Source organism: Peromyscus eremicus, unplaced genomic scaffold (genome assembly GCF_949786415.1).
Source record: "Peromyscus eremicus unplaced genomic scaffold, PerEre_H2_v1 PerEre#2#unplaced_3943, whole genome shotgun sequence".
In the NCBI taxonomy this organism is placed as follows: Eukaryota; Metazoa; Chordata; class Mammalia; order Rodentia; family Cricetidae; genus Peromyscus; species Peromyscus eremicus.
The window spans coordinates 7,972-23,727 of NW_026738176.1; the positions used below are offsets into that span (position 1 = coordinate 7,972).

The window sequence follows — 15,756 nt, forward strand, 5'->3', positions numbered from 1 at the left end:
ATTGCTTTCTTTTGCACCAATGGTGGGCCTTAGAAATTAGAAATAACGTTTGTTTGTTTGTTTGTTTGTTTGTTTGTTTGTTTGTTTGTTTTCGAGACAGGGTTTCTCTGTGTAGTTTTGGTGCCTGTCCTGGATCTCGCTCTGTAGCCCAGGCTGGCCTCGAATTCACAGAGATCCGCCTGGCTCTGCCTCTGGAGTGCTGGGTTAAAAGCGTGCACCACCACCGCCCGGCTAGAAATAACAAAAATTTAAGCATAGGCAATGTTACAGTTTTTAGGCCGTCTATTTTTGGACATTTTTTATAACTTGAGAACAGGATACTTCTGAATTGTATGTTTGGGAAGTCCTAGAAGTACAATTGCTAGGTTTATCATTTATTTCGAGATAGAGTTTCCTGTGTCTCAGACTGGCCATGAGTTTGCTGTGTAACTGAGGATGACCCTGAATCCTAATCCTTCAGCTTCTCCTTCATAGTCCTAGGGTTACAGGGTTGTCTGCAGATTGACTCTGGTACTCAAGCATGCTGGTAGGCATTTTGTCACTGAGCTATAGCCCCAGCTAGTTGCTGAATTATTAAGACAACAGCTAAGACAAGTCAAATGCCACCTGTGCTGCTATTCCCTGTTCCGTGCTTCCAGTGTCCACACAAAGCTCTTCGCAGCTCTGCCCAGTCTTTGCTTCCTGCTGGAGCAGTGTGTCAGCCAGAAATGGGAGTTTAGGGACTGGTCAGTCCTTTGTGCGTCGTCACTCACTACCAAAGCTTCCGCATTCCCAGAAACAGCCAGGAGCTGCCCTAGCCCTCATCCCTACCCTTCCTTATAAGCTTTGCAGCTTGCTGTCTGCCCCACTGTTCCCCCAGTTGCCCAATGTGTGTGTCTTGTAGTGTGCTCAGCAAATGCCTCTTGCCCTGTTCTCAAGACAGAGTTTCAAGCTAGTCCTAATGGAAGCAAGCCAGCTTTGTGTGGTGGCGCAGTCCTTTAATCCTGGACAGGGCAGGCAGAGGCCGGCAGCTCTCTGTGAGTTCCAAGTCAGCCTGGTCTACAGAGTGAGTTCTAGGCCAGCCAAGGCAACATAGTGAGATCCTATCCCAAAACAACAGCAAAAGGAGGCAATGGATGGACCCAGAGAGGTTGAAACAACCATAATTATTGAGAATAAGGTCTTTCTGCTGCCTCTTGGGCTCACGCTGAGATGTACTCTGTTGTTTGGGGGACCAACGCCAACACAGGCAGCATTAGATGGGGCTCCAATGAGCTAGGAACAACACGAAGCCCTCTTACTGAGATGTTCTGGGTTTTTCTTGAATACCTACCAGTTCTTGTAGCGCTCTGACTTGTTTTCAGAGTCCTGCAGCTGCTGGTTCTGAGAGACCTACCAGTTGCTGCTGTGGGGGAATGGCATTTTGGGGCTTGTCACTCCTCCATATGGTTTCCTGGAATGTTGCCTTTCTAGCTTATAACATTTGCCAAACTATATTACTAGTGCTATTAGACTTTGAAGCTTGTATACTCAGAAAGTTATGCCATCCCCCAGAATGACATTTTTTTTTCTTCCTTTCCATTTAGTTCACTGAAAAAATTAATATAAGAATTCAGGGATGATGATATTACCAAGCACTTGATTGACGTGTATCAGGCTTTGGGTTAGGTCCCAACCACTGTAGGAAAAGCACTGAGCTAAATCCCCAACCCCTGAAACAAATTTTATAGTGTCCTGTCCACAACTGATTTAACAACTGCTTTAACACCTCATCTTTAGTGAGATAAACCACATCATTATCCTATCAGTTATGACTGATGTAGACAGATTTGGGGATAAACTCATTGACTCCTTGTAAACACACAGTTCTGAACACTAGGAGCTAAAAGTTATAACAGAAAGCAGTCACCTAGCTGGGAACATTTGATGTGCCATTGATATCTGTCAATATCATATAGAAGAGAAGGAAAGATTCAGTTGTATGTCCTGTCAGTTAAATGGATGTCATTTAAGGCACATTTAATAAATCTGCATAGCCATTCCGCAAGAAGGAAATGTTACCCCCATTTTATAAAGAAGACGCATTTATGTGTGATCCTGTCTGCCAGCGGATTACTGAACCAGTGCCCAGGCTGACCTGGGCTATCCCAACTGTAGTCATTCCACAAAGCTGGAAGAGTGTTTCTTTTCCTTTTCCTTTTTTAATGCTAACTGTCTGTATTCACATAGAGACACAATGTAATCTCTGAGCCCACTGTACGGAGAAAGGAAAAAAGCTAGAATTCTACGCATTTCTACACAAGGGCCTAGCACCCCCCAACCTCCAGCAGAGCCAAGGGGGTCAGAGGGCTTTTCTTCTTTCCCACAGAGCACGGTGGTGGTGTTAAATACACAATTTGAGACAAGGAAGGGTAAAAATGAATTTAGGAGAGAATAGTGGAAATTCTTTTTCTGTTGTATTTTGCTCAAGCTATTTCCCCCAAATAGGCTGAGAATCATGTTGTTGAGAAGAGACCTCAAACACAGGGCGACTGAGCACGAGAGGGATTGGGGAGGAGAGGAAAAGGACTGCAGCTTGCTCCCAGAGACTGGAGAAAGCCAAAAAAGAAAAAGAAAATTAAAAAAATAAACACAGGGGTTTTATCCATGCTAGTCATGCCCTCCCTTGTCCTCCTCTCCTTCCTCCCCTTCATCATCATCATCTTCGCCTTCATCTTCATCCCCTTATCAATAACATCCGAGGCTTCCTCCTCCTCTCCTTCTTCATCATCCATATCAGGACCCGAATAGTACTGCAGGGGGGTTGGCCAAATATCTCTGCTGACCTAACTCGTCTGCACCTGCATCACAATGGTCAGTGAACTGGTAAAGTAGCTCTCCAGCTCTCATGCTGCCTCTTCCTGGGGCCCTATTTTGCATTTGACTTGAGTGTTTTGTCAGATCCTTTCCAGACTTCCATTGGATTTCAGTGGACTTTGAAGATGGGTCGCCGCTCTCATTCAGGTGGAATTCTTTGGAGAGAACGTTATTTTCAAAGTTAGGATTTTCATGGACATAAAAATCTATTCTGTAACCTGATTTAATGTCTTCCAATTCTGTCACTTCAGCTCTGGTCAAGTAATGCAGAGTCTCTTCATCTTCCTCCCCAAGCAGTGCAGACACTGTGGATGTTTGACAAATGTTGTTACCCAACATTTTGGGATTTTGGCGGTCAATTCTGACCTCCTCTGAAAAAAAAATGGTTGGCGGAGTTTGTTACATTTTTGTTCTGCTTTCAGAATGTCCTCACTGGCTCCTGATTAAGTATTTCATGTTGTACTTCACTCCTGTGTTCAATTCTTCTTCTGTTCTTCTCCCTTCGCAGGCCAGGAGAGGCCGACTTGTCCTCCAGCTTCCGACAGAAGCCCATTTGGGTTTCTTGGGCTGAGGCAGGAGCACAGATTGCCATTTTGGGGCCATGGCAGGAGGGGAGAGGCCAGGAGCCAGAGCCCAGAGGGCTGATGCTCACAGCAGGAAGAAACTGACAGGAACTGGAGGTTTTCTGATCTGCACGCTCTTTGATCTCCGGTTGGAAAGGGCGCACACTGGATATGCTGGCGCATAGGGTTCTGCAGGAGGGGATGGCGTGTCTGCCCTCTCCCCTAGTTACTTTTTCTCGTGGAATCATGACTTACCATGCCTTTGCGTTTGTTCTCCCTTCCCTGCTTTTCTCCACAGTCAGTTTGGGCTTCACCATCTGGATGCTCCTACCTTAGTGTCCTGGTCAAGTTCCCTTGATCAGGTTAGCTCGCCTCTGAGAAACACCCCTCCTAATTCTTGAGAAGTACGTTGTGCTCCTGCCCACGGGCTTGGCTTCTGAGCCATCATCTAGTCTTACTCATCACAGATGTGTTTCTCTTGCTTATTTCTTGTTTCTTCCTTCCTTTCAAGGCTTCAGTCCGTGCCTTTAGCTCTCCCGACTTCCTGCTTATGACTCACTCTTACTTACTGAGGCTTTTCTTTCCTAACAGGGCCGTTCATCCTCAAGTGAATCAGCACAAATGAGATCAGGTTTAACAAGCCTTGACACAGCTCTGATGAGCCTATTACACTGTATAGATCTATGTTCCTGATGAAAATGCATCTACTGATCAGCTACATCAGGGCGAACGCATCCCAACGGAAGTGACCACCACCGCCACCACAGCTCTTATGTCACAGAACCCTCACAAGGTTGCTGGTTTAGGGGTGTTTTCAGAAGGCCTGGCTCACTAGAAAAAGGACAGGAACTCCAAAGAGCATCAGTGGATTCAGGGTGTGGTAGCTCACACCTCTAAACCCAGCACCTGGGGCGCTGAGGCAAGGATTATTGCTGAGAATTTAAGGCTAGCCTGGGCTACTGAGCATGCACTGTCACTGTCTCAAAAGTGTCATCGACGAAGAATTGGTACACGTCTCTGCCACACTTTGATTTTCACATACCTTGCACCATATTCTGTGTTCATCCAAATTCCAGTCCTTACAGACCCCTTTGATAACACCATAGTAAAACGCTTCAGTAAGTTGCCCGAGGTTCCAGATTTAGAGCTGGGTTTTGTTTGCCTGTTGTTTTTGAGCAGCCGCCTTCTTTCCTGAGCCCTGTGGCTGTTTCTCCACCGGCATGGTGGGTTAGTATCATCGATCATGTCCTCAGTTTATTCAGAATAAAGCCTACGCAGGACCCTGTGAATATAGGCATGTGTTCCACCACCAACTACATCCACACCTGAATGTTACCATTTACCATTTATTTTCTTTAAAAATAATTGTCCTAGTTCGGGTTACTGTTGCTATGATAAAATACCATGGGCAAAGCAACTTGGGGAGGAAAGGGTGTATTTGGTTCACTTCCACATCCTGTTCATCCTCGAAGGAAGTCAGGGCAGGAACCTGGAGGCAGGAGCTGATGCAGAGGCCATGGAGGGGTGCTGCTTACTGGCACACTCCTCATGGTTTGTTTATCTTGTTTTCTTATAGAACTCAGGACCACCAGCCCATGGATGGCACCACCCACAATGGGCTGGGCTCTCTACCATCAACCACTAATTAAGAAAATGCCCTGAATGCTTGCCTACAGCCAGATCTTATGGAGGCTGTAGTAGTTTGAATGTAATTGGCTCCCATAAGCTCATAGGGAGTAGCACTATTAGGAGGTGTGGCTTTGTTGGAACAGATGTTGCCTTGTTGGAGGAAGTGTGCCACTGTGGGGGCGGGCTTTGAAGTCTCTTTTACTCAAGCTTCCCTCAGTATGACACAGAGACCATTTCCTGTTGCCTGTAAGCCAAAGATGTAGGATACTCAGCTACTTTTCTAGCACCATGTCTGCCTGCACACCACCATGCAAACCTCTGAACTGTAAGTCTCCTCAATTAAATGTTTCCCTTTATAAGAGTTGCTGTAGCCGGGCATGGTGACACACGCCTTTAATCTCAGCACTTGGGAGGCAGAGGCAGGTGGATTTCAGTGAGTTTGGGGCCAGCCTAGTCTACAAAGCAAGTTCCAGGACAGCCAGAGCTGTTACACAGAGAAACCATGTCTTTAAAAAAAAAAAAAGAGTTACCATGGTCATGATATTTCTTTTTTTGTTTGTTTGTTTGGTTTTGGTATTTTTGAGACAGTGTTTTTCTCTGTAGTTTTGGTGCCTGTCCTGGAACTCACCCTGTAGACCAAGCTGACCCCGAACTCACAGAGATCTGCCTGCCTCTGCCTCCCGAGTGCTGAGATTAAAGGAATGCGATACCACCGCCCGGCTTTAATTAATTATTTCATGTATGTGTGTTGCCTGCATCCAATATATGTATTACATGTATGCCTGCTGCCTTCAGAGGCCAGAAGAGGGCATTTGATCCCTGAAACGAGTTACAGCTGGTTGTGAGCCACCATGTGGGTACTGGGAACCAAACCTGGATCCTCTGAGAGCAGTGCTCTTAACCAGTGGGCCATCTCTTCAGTCCCATCACCCATTTCTGTTGTTCTCCTTCTAGTGGGTTTTCTGTGTTCTCATTGGTGCCTGTCTCTGACTCTAACCATTCACTGTGGAAGGGGGGGAACTAGCCTTTATGGGAAAACTTAGAAAGTTCACTAAATCATCAAAAAGGACCAAATTCTGTCCTTAGCATCAGCTTTCAGGGGTGTCACCCTTTGGACATGAGACATGATGTCATCTATAAAGTTTATCGTTGAGAATTGTGCAGTTGAGTTGCAGAAAATAAAATCACACACTCAAAAATCTCACAGTGGTTTGAGTAAGTTTACAGTTTTGTGTTGGGCTCCATTCATAACTATTCTGGGATGCCTGCAGCTCATGGGCCACAGGTTCGACATGCCCAGCAGTATCAAGTATTGTCTTCACTTACGGCAGAGCTATGTGTAAACAGATTTTTCTTTGGGCCACCAGCTCACAAAAAATGACATGAAGACTTATTATTAATTGTGAAAGCTCGGCATATAGCTTAGGCTTGTCCCACTAGCTCTTATAACTTAATTAACCCATTTCTATTAATCTATGCTTTGCCTGGTGGCTTTTTCCCTCTCTTCCATCTTTCACCTCCTGGTTCCTTTCCTGTGTCCTCTGGCATATCTCCTGCATCGAGATCTGTCTCTTCTCTCTATCTGCCCAGAAGTCCTGTCTACCCTCTTCACTTCTGCTGTGAGGGATGAGAATCCTGTTTCTCTCTTGAGAGTGATATCTTGTCACTGCATCATAGAATGTTTAGCATACTGGCTTCAATGCCATATGTCATAACACATTGCCAGTCACTGTGACCACCAAAAATGCCTACACACATTTCCAGCACCTCACATAGTAGTAGCATCGCCTCTGGCTTAGGGTCTCCGCTTGCCAGACAAGTCCAAATACGTCACCAAATCCTGGACTCAGAGTATTCATTAGTAAGTACTACATATAATGTGATGGGACAACTTAATTGTCAACCCCATTGTCTAAATAACCCAGTCATTAAAACCACTACAAAATCTGCCATACTGAGGCTATTCCAGCAATTTTTTTTTTTTTTTTTTTTTTTTTTTTTTTGAGACAAGGTTTCTTTGTGTAGTTTTGGAGCCTGTCCTGGAACTCACTCTGTAGACCAGGCTGGCCTCAAACTCACAGAGATCCGCCTGGCTCTTCCAAGTGCTGGGATTAAAGGTGTGTGCCACCGCCACCCTACTCTAGCCATTTCTTATCTTTCAAATCTAAAGTATTCTAAAATCTGTTTCATTCTAAGAAAACTGTTGTTAAGGTTCTAAACAGGATTATAATAAATGCATCAATTCCTTTAAGATGTAAAGTATCACAAAATATGGTATTTTTCTGTACACATGGAACATTTTCTTCAGTATAAATACTAGGTTTTCATAAAGTTGTTGGCTTATGAGATGAGTGTGTGCATGTGGGTGTTAGCTTCCTCAGTGTGCTAATATTTAGAGGAGTGGATTTAAGATCTCATTAAAAGTGATTGTAAGGCATGCTGAGGCTGAAATCTATAGATCCTGAGGATGAAGATTTGAAGACAAGGCCACGGCTAAACTTCTGAAGTTCATTGTCAGGACTGTGATGGTTCAGGAGGGGAACACAGACAGTGCATACAGGATCCTGAACAGAATCCTCACCACCGGTGGGCAGGCTGACGTCATGAAGTGATGATGATGCTACTGTAAGAAGCCTTGCCTCCCCCACCAGCGGGAGAGCTATGAAACATGCCCAGGGTTCTACAGCATGGAAATGCCTGGGAAGATTAACTTTAGATACAAAACAACGGGGCAGATCCATGGCTGGGTTGCTAAGGCCTGTGGATAGAAGGCCCACATTCATTCTATGTCCAAGTCTTCTTTATCCAACAACAATTTCTGTTACCTTTCTCTACAATAAACTCAATCACATGTGAACAAGAAAAAAAAGTAGATGTAAATATAGTAAAAAGTACACAGGCACTCTTGTACTAATGAGTTTTGCACAGTGATATTTTAGAGTTTGCTAATATTACATAAACTAAGTCATGCATTTTGCTTGTTCTTTATATTTCAGAGGGAGAGTTTTGAAGAAAAGTGGGTACAGGTTTGACAAACCCAAACAGAAGAGAAACAGAAAAGGAAAGAAAAGGAACAACAGTTTCAGTGGGAACTCCCCTGCAGCCTTAGGTCACCTTGCACCAGGAGGTCAGGGCCTGTCTCAGAGTGAGGGGGAAGGTTTCGAAGAGACCAAGAGAGAACCAGGGCATCGCTTTGCTGGCGGCCTGCAGAATGAAGCAGCGGATTGTGTAGATGGCTCTGAAGAGCAAAGCTGGGAAGACAGGGAGAACTCAAACAGTTTCCAAAATGTTGTGTCTGCAGTTGAGTTGGACCACACACCTAAGAACTGCTTCCCCGAGGAGGAAGAGGAGGAGGAGGAGGGGGAGAGCCTGTTTCTAACTTTACCATCGGCACCAAGTGAAGGTTCTGCCTGTCGTCACACAAGCACTCAGCATCGTCCTTGTGTAGTGAAGGATGGCTGCGCGGACATGAGGGCGGAAAGCCAGGTGAGAAACAGACGTAACTCAGCCGTAGACACGCAGGACACAGTTGCTAAAACTCCACGTCTGTTTACGCCGAAGACAGAAGTGGCAGGTCAGAGTTGCCCTGATGAGTTTGCTCCACATCGTCAGAGTGGAACCAGAATGTCGGAGGAAATGTTACGCGAGAAGCATGGAGTTAGAAGCGATCACTGGGCTTTTTTTACAGTTAGTTTGTTTGAAGAAGAATTAGAGATAAAGTCTGAGAGTCAGCCATATTTTGGTGGTTGGCCCCAGGGACCCCATAAGTTTGTGTGTGAACAGAGACCCAAGAAAGACAGATCTTGGAGACTGACCCGTCCTGATAGTGAGGAACAGTGCATTAAGTTGATTTCCACTCCTGAAGGCTCGGGAAGCGGCCCAGAAACACCAATGAAGAAGCAACTGGGAGATTTGTCCCCTACAGCTGAAATGGTGGATTTACCCAGAAACCCAGAAACAGCTATCTCCAGCACCCGTGTCCCCCATCCCAACTCCCCAGAGCACCCCTTAGAACCAACAAAGGGTATACAAGGGGTGCAGAGGAGGATTTGTGATTTGTCACCAAACTTTAAGTTACTGGGACAGACTCCTATCAACCCAGAAACAAAGGAGAAATGTGACCTCTTAACAGAAAATCATGGGCTGAACACTTTTTTATCAGGGGAAGATATTTCCAAAATAATCAATAAAGACGAGACAAAGCCAAAAATGATGGTCTTTGACTGTCATCTGCCACGGTTTTACCTTGACTCTCCTCCAAGTATTGTCCGGCAGTCTCGCTCTTACCGTCTGTCATTTAACAGAGTAGGGTGTGCTGTGTATGTTTACAAAAACCCTGTCCCTTCTCTCTTGCTACATTATCTGTCTAGCTTTTGCGTGCTATCTTTTAACGACAGAAGAGCACTTTTGACATTCGAGTCTCAGGAAAGCCTGGCTAGGACACTAGCCGACGGAGGGTTTATTCCCTCGGACAAACTGAGTGGCCAGCCTGCTGCTCATTGCTCTTTGCGGATTTCCTCCGATACTCAGTTGTTAAACGAGAGGCTGGATGAAGAGCTGAAGACATGGGGAGTCTGGGAGCCGGTGCACTGCCCGGCAGCTGAGGACAGCCAGGACTTAATAAGCAGGACCCGTCGGAGCCGTGGGCCGTTACCACAGAGCTGCTTGCCTTCCACCCAGCCAGACGGTGTGGATCTCGCGGAGTCCCAATAGGTAAATCGGTTTATTTCTGAAAAATAGAAGTCCAAGCCCAGCATGGTGATGCACACCTTTAATCCCAGCACTCGGGAGGCAGAAGCAGGCAGATCTCTGAGTTGGAGGCCAGCCTGGTCTACAGAGAGAGTTCTAAGAAAGCCAGGGCTGTTATACGGAGAAACCCTGTCCCGAAAAGACAAAAACAAAGAAAGAACCAAAAGTCTAGTTTAACATATGCAAACACGTTCCGTCGTGGGACCTCTCCTGTGTTAGTGACATCATGTAGTGTTGATCTGATGGTTGATCTGATGAATCACTGCAGCAGTGAGAGTGAAGACCCATGGTGAACAGTGCTTGACTTAGCAAGCTGCCATCCCCTGCAGCGAGTCCTTGTAAATGTCTGAGTCCCCTGCTGGAGAGATGGCACAGCAGTTAAAGCGCTGGCTGCTCTTGCCGTGGACCCAGGTTGGGTTCCCAGCACCCATATGATGACTCAACAACCATCTACTTCTCCAGGTCCAAGGGGTCTGATGCCCCCTTCTGGCCTCCATGGGTACCAGGCATAGATGTGATGTACATACACATGTTTTTGTTGTTGTTTATTACGTTGATTGATATGTAGGAGTGTTTTGTCTGCATGTGTGTCTGTGCACCGTGTGTGTGCCTGGTGCCCACCGAGTGGGGGTGCTGAGAGCCAAACTCAGGTGCTCTGCAAGAGCACTATGTGTTCATAACTGTGAGCCATCTCTCCCACCCCTAGATAACATTTCTGTAAAAATAAAATTGGGGGGGGGTTGTTTTCATGAAAATTAGAAAAAAAAAGGATGGTGGTGGTGCACACCCTTAATCCCAGCACTCTGGGGGCAGAGGCAGGTGGGTCTCTGTGAGTTTGAGGCCACCTGGTCTAGAGTGAGTTCCAGGACAGCCAGAGATACACAGAGAAACCCTGTCTTGAAAAACCAAAAAAAGAAAAAAATGATAAGAAGAATCTGTGTTTGTACATGCACATTTTATTTCAGTTAGTCCTGAGAGAAGCTTGCATTTGATGTTCTAGGTGTACTGAAGGCCGTGCACTCTGAGGTGGCCGTTTAGGAGAGTCATTCACTGCACACGTTTTGTGTCCAGCCCTCAATTGGGTTAGACTCCTATTTGCTTGACTTGAAAGCATCTCATCCATGGCTGGTGTCCTCCTTTGGCCCATAGTGGGAATCGCTGTTCCCGGGGGACTGCGTACCTTCCCCAGGTGGAGGACAGCCTGGACTGTTACACAGTAGACGCTAATAATAGTGCACGGCCGTTTCTTTGGTTTGGTTCGTTGTTGGTTGGTTTTCTCTGTGCAGCCCTGGCTGTCCTGGATCTTGCTCCACAGGCTAGGCTGGACTCAAACTCACAGAGATCCTCCTGCTTGTCCCTCCTGATTAAAGGTGTACACCACCACCGTGTGGCTTTTTTTAAAAATTATTATTATTAATTAATAGTGATGTAAGTGAAGCTGGAGGCACTCTAGGGCACATTTTGGAATTAGTAGTAAAATTTAAGTTTAAAGATAAAATGTAGAGCTGTTGCTTAAGGGTAGCAGGTATTTCTTACAAGCACATTTGTGTCTAAAACCAAATGTACATTTTTATAAGCTACTTTTTTGTTTTGGAGATGAGGTCTTGCCATGTAGACTGGTGTCACCTCAAATGTGTAACAATATTCCTGCCCCAGTCTCTCATGGGCTGGGATTATGTTCTTGTACCACCATGCTCTGCTCTCTGGTATAAACTTACTTCTCTCCTTAGTCCTTGGGGAGGCCATGTTGTCATTCACCCACACACAGAGAGCTGTGCTTAACATGTTCGGACTGACAGTGTGCTTGTAATGTTTCTTTTGACATTTGAGGACTGCCTGCACAGGAGAATTAATCCTTTATGTGTCTCAATTATCATTTCTAGAAAAGGCGGCAGAAGAATCTTGGTAAAAATGAAAATCCTGTGAGCTGTAAGTACTTCTCGTTGCAGAGACCTCAATATGGTCAGGAGGAAATGAGTGTTGACATCGCCTGGTTGTAATAGCGCAGATGTACTGCAGTTGAAGAGTTGTTACCATAGCAACCCTGTCTGTGCTATTGCGTGTTCAATGCTTCTCCGCAATCGCACATCTTTCTGTGAACTACAACAAAGCTTGGATTGTTGCTCCCAAGATTTGTTCCCCATTTCATTAGTTAGAATGCATTTCCGAGCATCCTGTCAACAGTGTGTGACATCCCACACACACACACACACGCCACTGGTATGTGAGCAGAGCCAGGAGTTAGGGCTGTAGGTGATGCATAAATATTGTACATTAGCAGATGCTCTAAGGAAAGAGATAGCATGGATAGACACTCGTGTCACACGCTGTACTTGACATCGAGAGTGACATTGAAACAAGCATGTGACGCTCTCCTCGGAATCGACATTATGAAGTAAATACATCTGCTGGGACTGTCAGTGTGTGCATGTCTGTGCTCAATAAGAATGGAACGCATGTGTGTTTGGCACGGCTTCTCTTCATTAATGCATTTCTAAGGGTAATCTGTTTGATCTCAGTGAGAAATGCGTGTACTCAGTAGAAACGGTTTCCTTTTCGCCTGCTTCTGCTGGGAGACAGCAGTGTGCTCAGGAGGAGTGGAGAGATCTGGAGAGACCTGGAGTACGAGAGGAGTGCTAACAGACTGTGCGGACTCGAGAAAGGGATCAGACTTCCGTGTTGTTCCCCGGTGGACTGCTTTGCCTCACATTAGACATGGTTCCGTATATCGAGAGGAAAGCAGTAAGACCCTCCCAGCCCTCCAGTGCTTTGTATGACAGATCACAGTTCAGGGATGTTCTCCTTCAGCTCTGTGAGGTGGTCCTAGCGTGGCTCAGGAGGTCCCTGTGCAGGTAACGTGCAGCAAGCTCGGCTGAGTCTCTCTCCATGCTGGACGTGAATATCTGTGTTGAGGACATGCTCTGTATGCACTTACCGTTTCAAAGTCACCGCCCCTGCTGCAGCGCTCTTCATGGCTCTGGCCTTCCCACCAACAGCCTGGTTCCGATCCTTTTCTTAAAAGATTTATGTATTTATTATGTATACAGTGTTCTGTCTGCATGTGTGCCTGCATGCCAGAGAGGGCAACAGATCTCATTACAGATGGTTGTGTGCCCTGTGGATGCTGGGAATTGAACTCAGGACCTCTGGAAGAGCAGCCAGTGCTCCTAACCTCTGAGCCATCTCTCCAGCCCTTGTTCTAATTCTTCATCTCACCTCACCTGAGCACTCCCGAGGCCTGTAGCGACACGTGTAACTACAGTTACTTTGAGGAAGAGCCTTCCCTTTTGGTTTGTCGGAATGTGCTGACGAATAGGTTTTAAAGGGCAAATGGAAATGTGGGAAGAGGCAGGTAGGAGGGGACCCGCTGGGCTGTAAAGTCCCACGGCTCTCTCTGCCTACTTCACAACAGTCTGCGCGTGTCCATCGCCAGTCCTTTGCAGAGGCTGAGGGAGGCTGAGGATGTGTCCCCATGTGCCTGTCCTCAGCTGCTGCCTGCTGTGTGACCCGAAAAAATTCATCTCCTTACAGCCTCAGTTGTTTTATGTGTAAAAGTAAGTTGACAATATCACTTTCTAGTGGAGATTTTAAAAGGGGATTAAATGAAGTAATGTGTGCAAAGTACTTAGAATGGTGCCTGGAAAGCACTGGGCTCTTACCACGGCTCGTCTGCCCGCTCTCCACACCTCCCTGGGCAAAGCCCTCTGGCCAAACAGACCTCGTGTGATCCTGGTAGAGGAAAACATTGAGCTAGGAAACTTGCTTACAGATTTGCATAAATCCTTGTAATGCTCATTAATAACGTTTGTACTGTGAAGTGCTGTACCTCAGGGACTGAGAACAGGAGGTAGATGGGATGGGCAGAAGCAGGCAGAGGGGACTGAAGGGACAGTGGGGGTCCTAGATGCTAGAAGAGTGACCAGGGTAGCAAAGAGGACCTGGGGACAGACTCCTTCCTGCAGCCTCGTGTCTGGACGTGTCTGGGGGTGTGCTTGTTTGCAGCGGAGATCTCTGCTTCCTGCCTGCTGCTGCTGACAATCCTCATCAATGAGGAAAGCCAGGATACCCAGTGCTGACCCTCAGAGGTCCTCGCAGCGAGTGCCTACTGGACACCAGCACTGGCGTGGATAATCACCCCAGGTGTTGCTCTTGATAAGTTGTGTCAATAAAAAAAAAAAAAAAAAAAAAAAAAGGGCAAGCAGTAACAGTTGGGACACTGCATGGCCTGATGCCACGAGTTTTGTCACAGCCTAATTTGGCAGAGGAAAATGAGGCACAGAAAACTCTTGAGTTACTCCAAGATCAGGATGGTAGCCTGTATGCAAGCACTGGACTGTGGCCACAACCCTAGAATTCTGAAATCCCAAAGGACTCTAAAATCCAAATGTCATTTGTTTATCCAATCTTTAAAAATGGTGAAATATGCAATAAACTGATTACCTTAGCCATTCTTTTAAAAAATAATTTATTTATGTGTGTGTGCGCATGAGTGTATGTAAGTGCATAAAGGAGCTTGTGGGAGCCTGAAGAGGCATCGGATCCCTTGAACTGGAGTTACAGACAGTTGTGAGGCACAGTGTAGATACTGGGAACCGAACCCCGGCCCTCCGCAAGAGCAGAAGGTGCTCTAAACCTCCGAGCTTCTCCACAGCCCCACCGTCGCCATTCACAAGTGTGTTTTAGTTTATTCTTTGCACACCCACTGTCACGACCACCACCTCCAGGACTGCCTTCAGTCTGTGAGGCCCCGCTGTCCCCATCCAACCCTAGCTGCCCATCCTGGCCTTCACCCCGGCATCTGCTTCCGGTCTTTGAATTAAGTGTGACATTAAAATTAACTTGTCAGTAAGTCTGACCTAAACAGACAGGACATGCATTTTATTTCTTATTTACTCACTTGGCATGTCGTCTTTAAGTATTTGTACATCTCACTGCAGAAATAGTGTGTTTTCATTGCCATGCCCCTCCTCCACTTAGAATACAAAGCAATATTTGTTCTTGTACTCTATTATTTCAACAAACATTTTATGAGTTCACAGACTATCTGACCTCCAGGCATTTGCTTAGAGATCATAGGACCTTTAATATAACTAGAGGTTATTATTGGTATTTTATTCTGTTTTGATATAGTTGTGCTTAAAATAGAAAAATATAATTTTTAAAGAAATGTGATTGTCCACTTCCTCACAATTCAACATGCAGACATTTGCGTAACCCCACTGCCTTCAGAAAAGGCCCTTCCTGCTGGTGGTGGCAGCCCACACCTTTAGTCCCAGCACTTGGGAGGCAGCGGCAGGCAGATCTCTGTGAGTTCGAGGTCAGCCTGGTTTACAGGAGAGGCACCAAAACTACACAGAGAAACCCTGTCTCAAAAAACCAAACCAAACCAAACAAAAAGGCCCTTCCTTTGCAGCCTCCTGTCTGACCTTCTCCAAGGAGTGTGTGTGTGTGTGTGTGTGTGTGTGTGTGTGTGTGTGTGTGTGTGTGTTTCTATTGCTGGGAGAGGTGGGGTGCACAGCCACACCTCCAGCCCTCAGCCCTGTTCTTAACTGGACTCTGAACTCACCTCCAATCTAAGCTCCACCCACAGCCCCACGCCTGCCAGTGCCTGGACATATGGGTTCTGCTGGATGAATTTTGGCCCTCTCTAACTTACGGCACTTTTGATCAAATCAGTCAGCATTTGACCTCTTGCTATCTAGTTTCTGGAATCCTGTTGTTATGACCCCTCCCCAGCTTCTGTTTAAAGTGATAACAAAACACCCAGGGCCTCCAGAGGAGCCCCGAAGCAGCTTCCTTTGCACGTCAACGAGGCGGCAAGGAAGGGCAGAAGTGGAAGTTGGCCTTCAACCTGCCATCTCTAGTGGGCATCGGTCACTCTTCCGAGTGGCTCGGGGCCTCCTCTGCGGTCGCCTTGTGCAGCTTTGAGTTCTTATTACTAGAATGAAGGTCTAGAGAAGAGCCTGAGTTGGTGGTGTCT

At 46.3% G+C, this 15,756-nt stretch overlaps 1 protein-coding gene and 2 pseudogenes across 1 annotated transcript; 2 read left to right on the forward strand and 1 right to left on the reverse strand.

Moving 5' to 3' along the window:
- Positions 1-2,628: 2,628 nt before the first annotated feature.
- Positions 2,629-3,777, reverse strand: LOC131902216 (protein SET-like; annotated as a pseudogene).
- A 2,542-nt stretch (positions 3,778-6,319) lies between these two features.
- On the forward strand, positions 6,320-7,782 carry LOC131902212 (small ribosomal subunit protein bS21m-like; annotated as a pseudogene).
- Positions 7,783-7,963: 181 nt separating this feature from the next.
- LOC131902213 (uncharacterized) lies at positions 7,964-10,539 on the forward strand. The gene has a single exon (XM_059253252.1). The coding sequence runs from the start codon at positions 7,995-7,997 to the stop codon at positions 9,738-9,740; it is 1,746 nt and encodes a 581-aa protein (XP_059109235.1). The 5' UTR covers positions 7,964-7,994; the 3' UTR covers positions 9,741-10,539.
- The last annotated feature ends 5,217 nt before the right edge of the window (positions 10,540-15,756 follow it).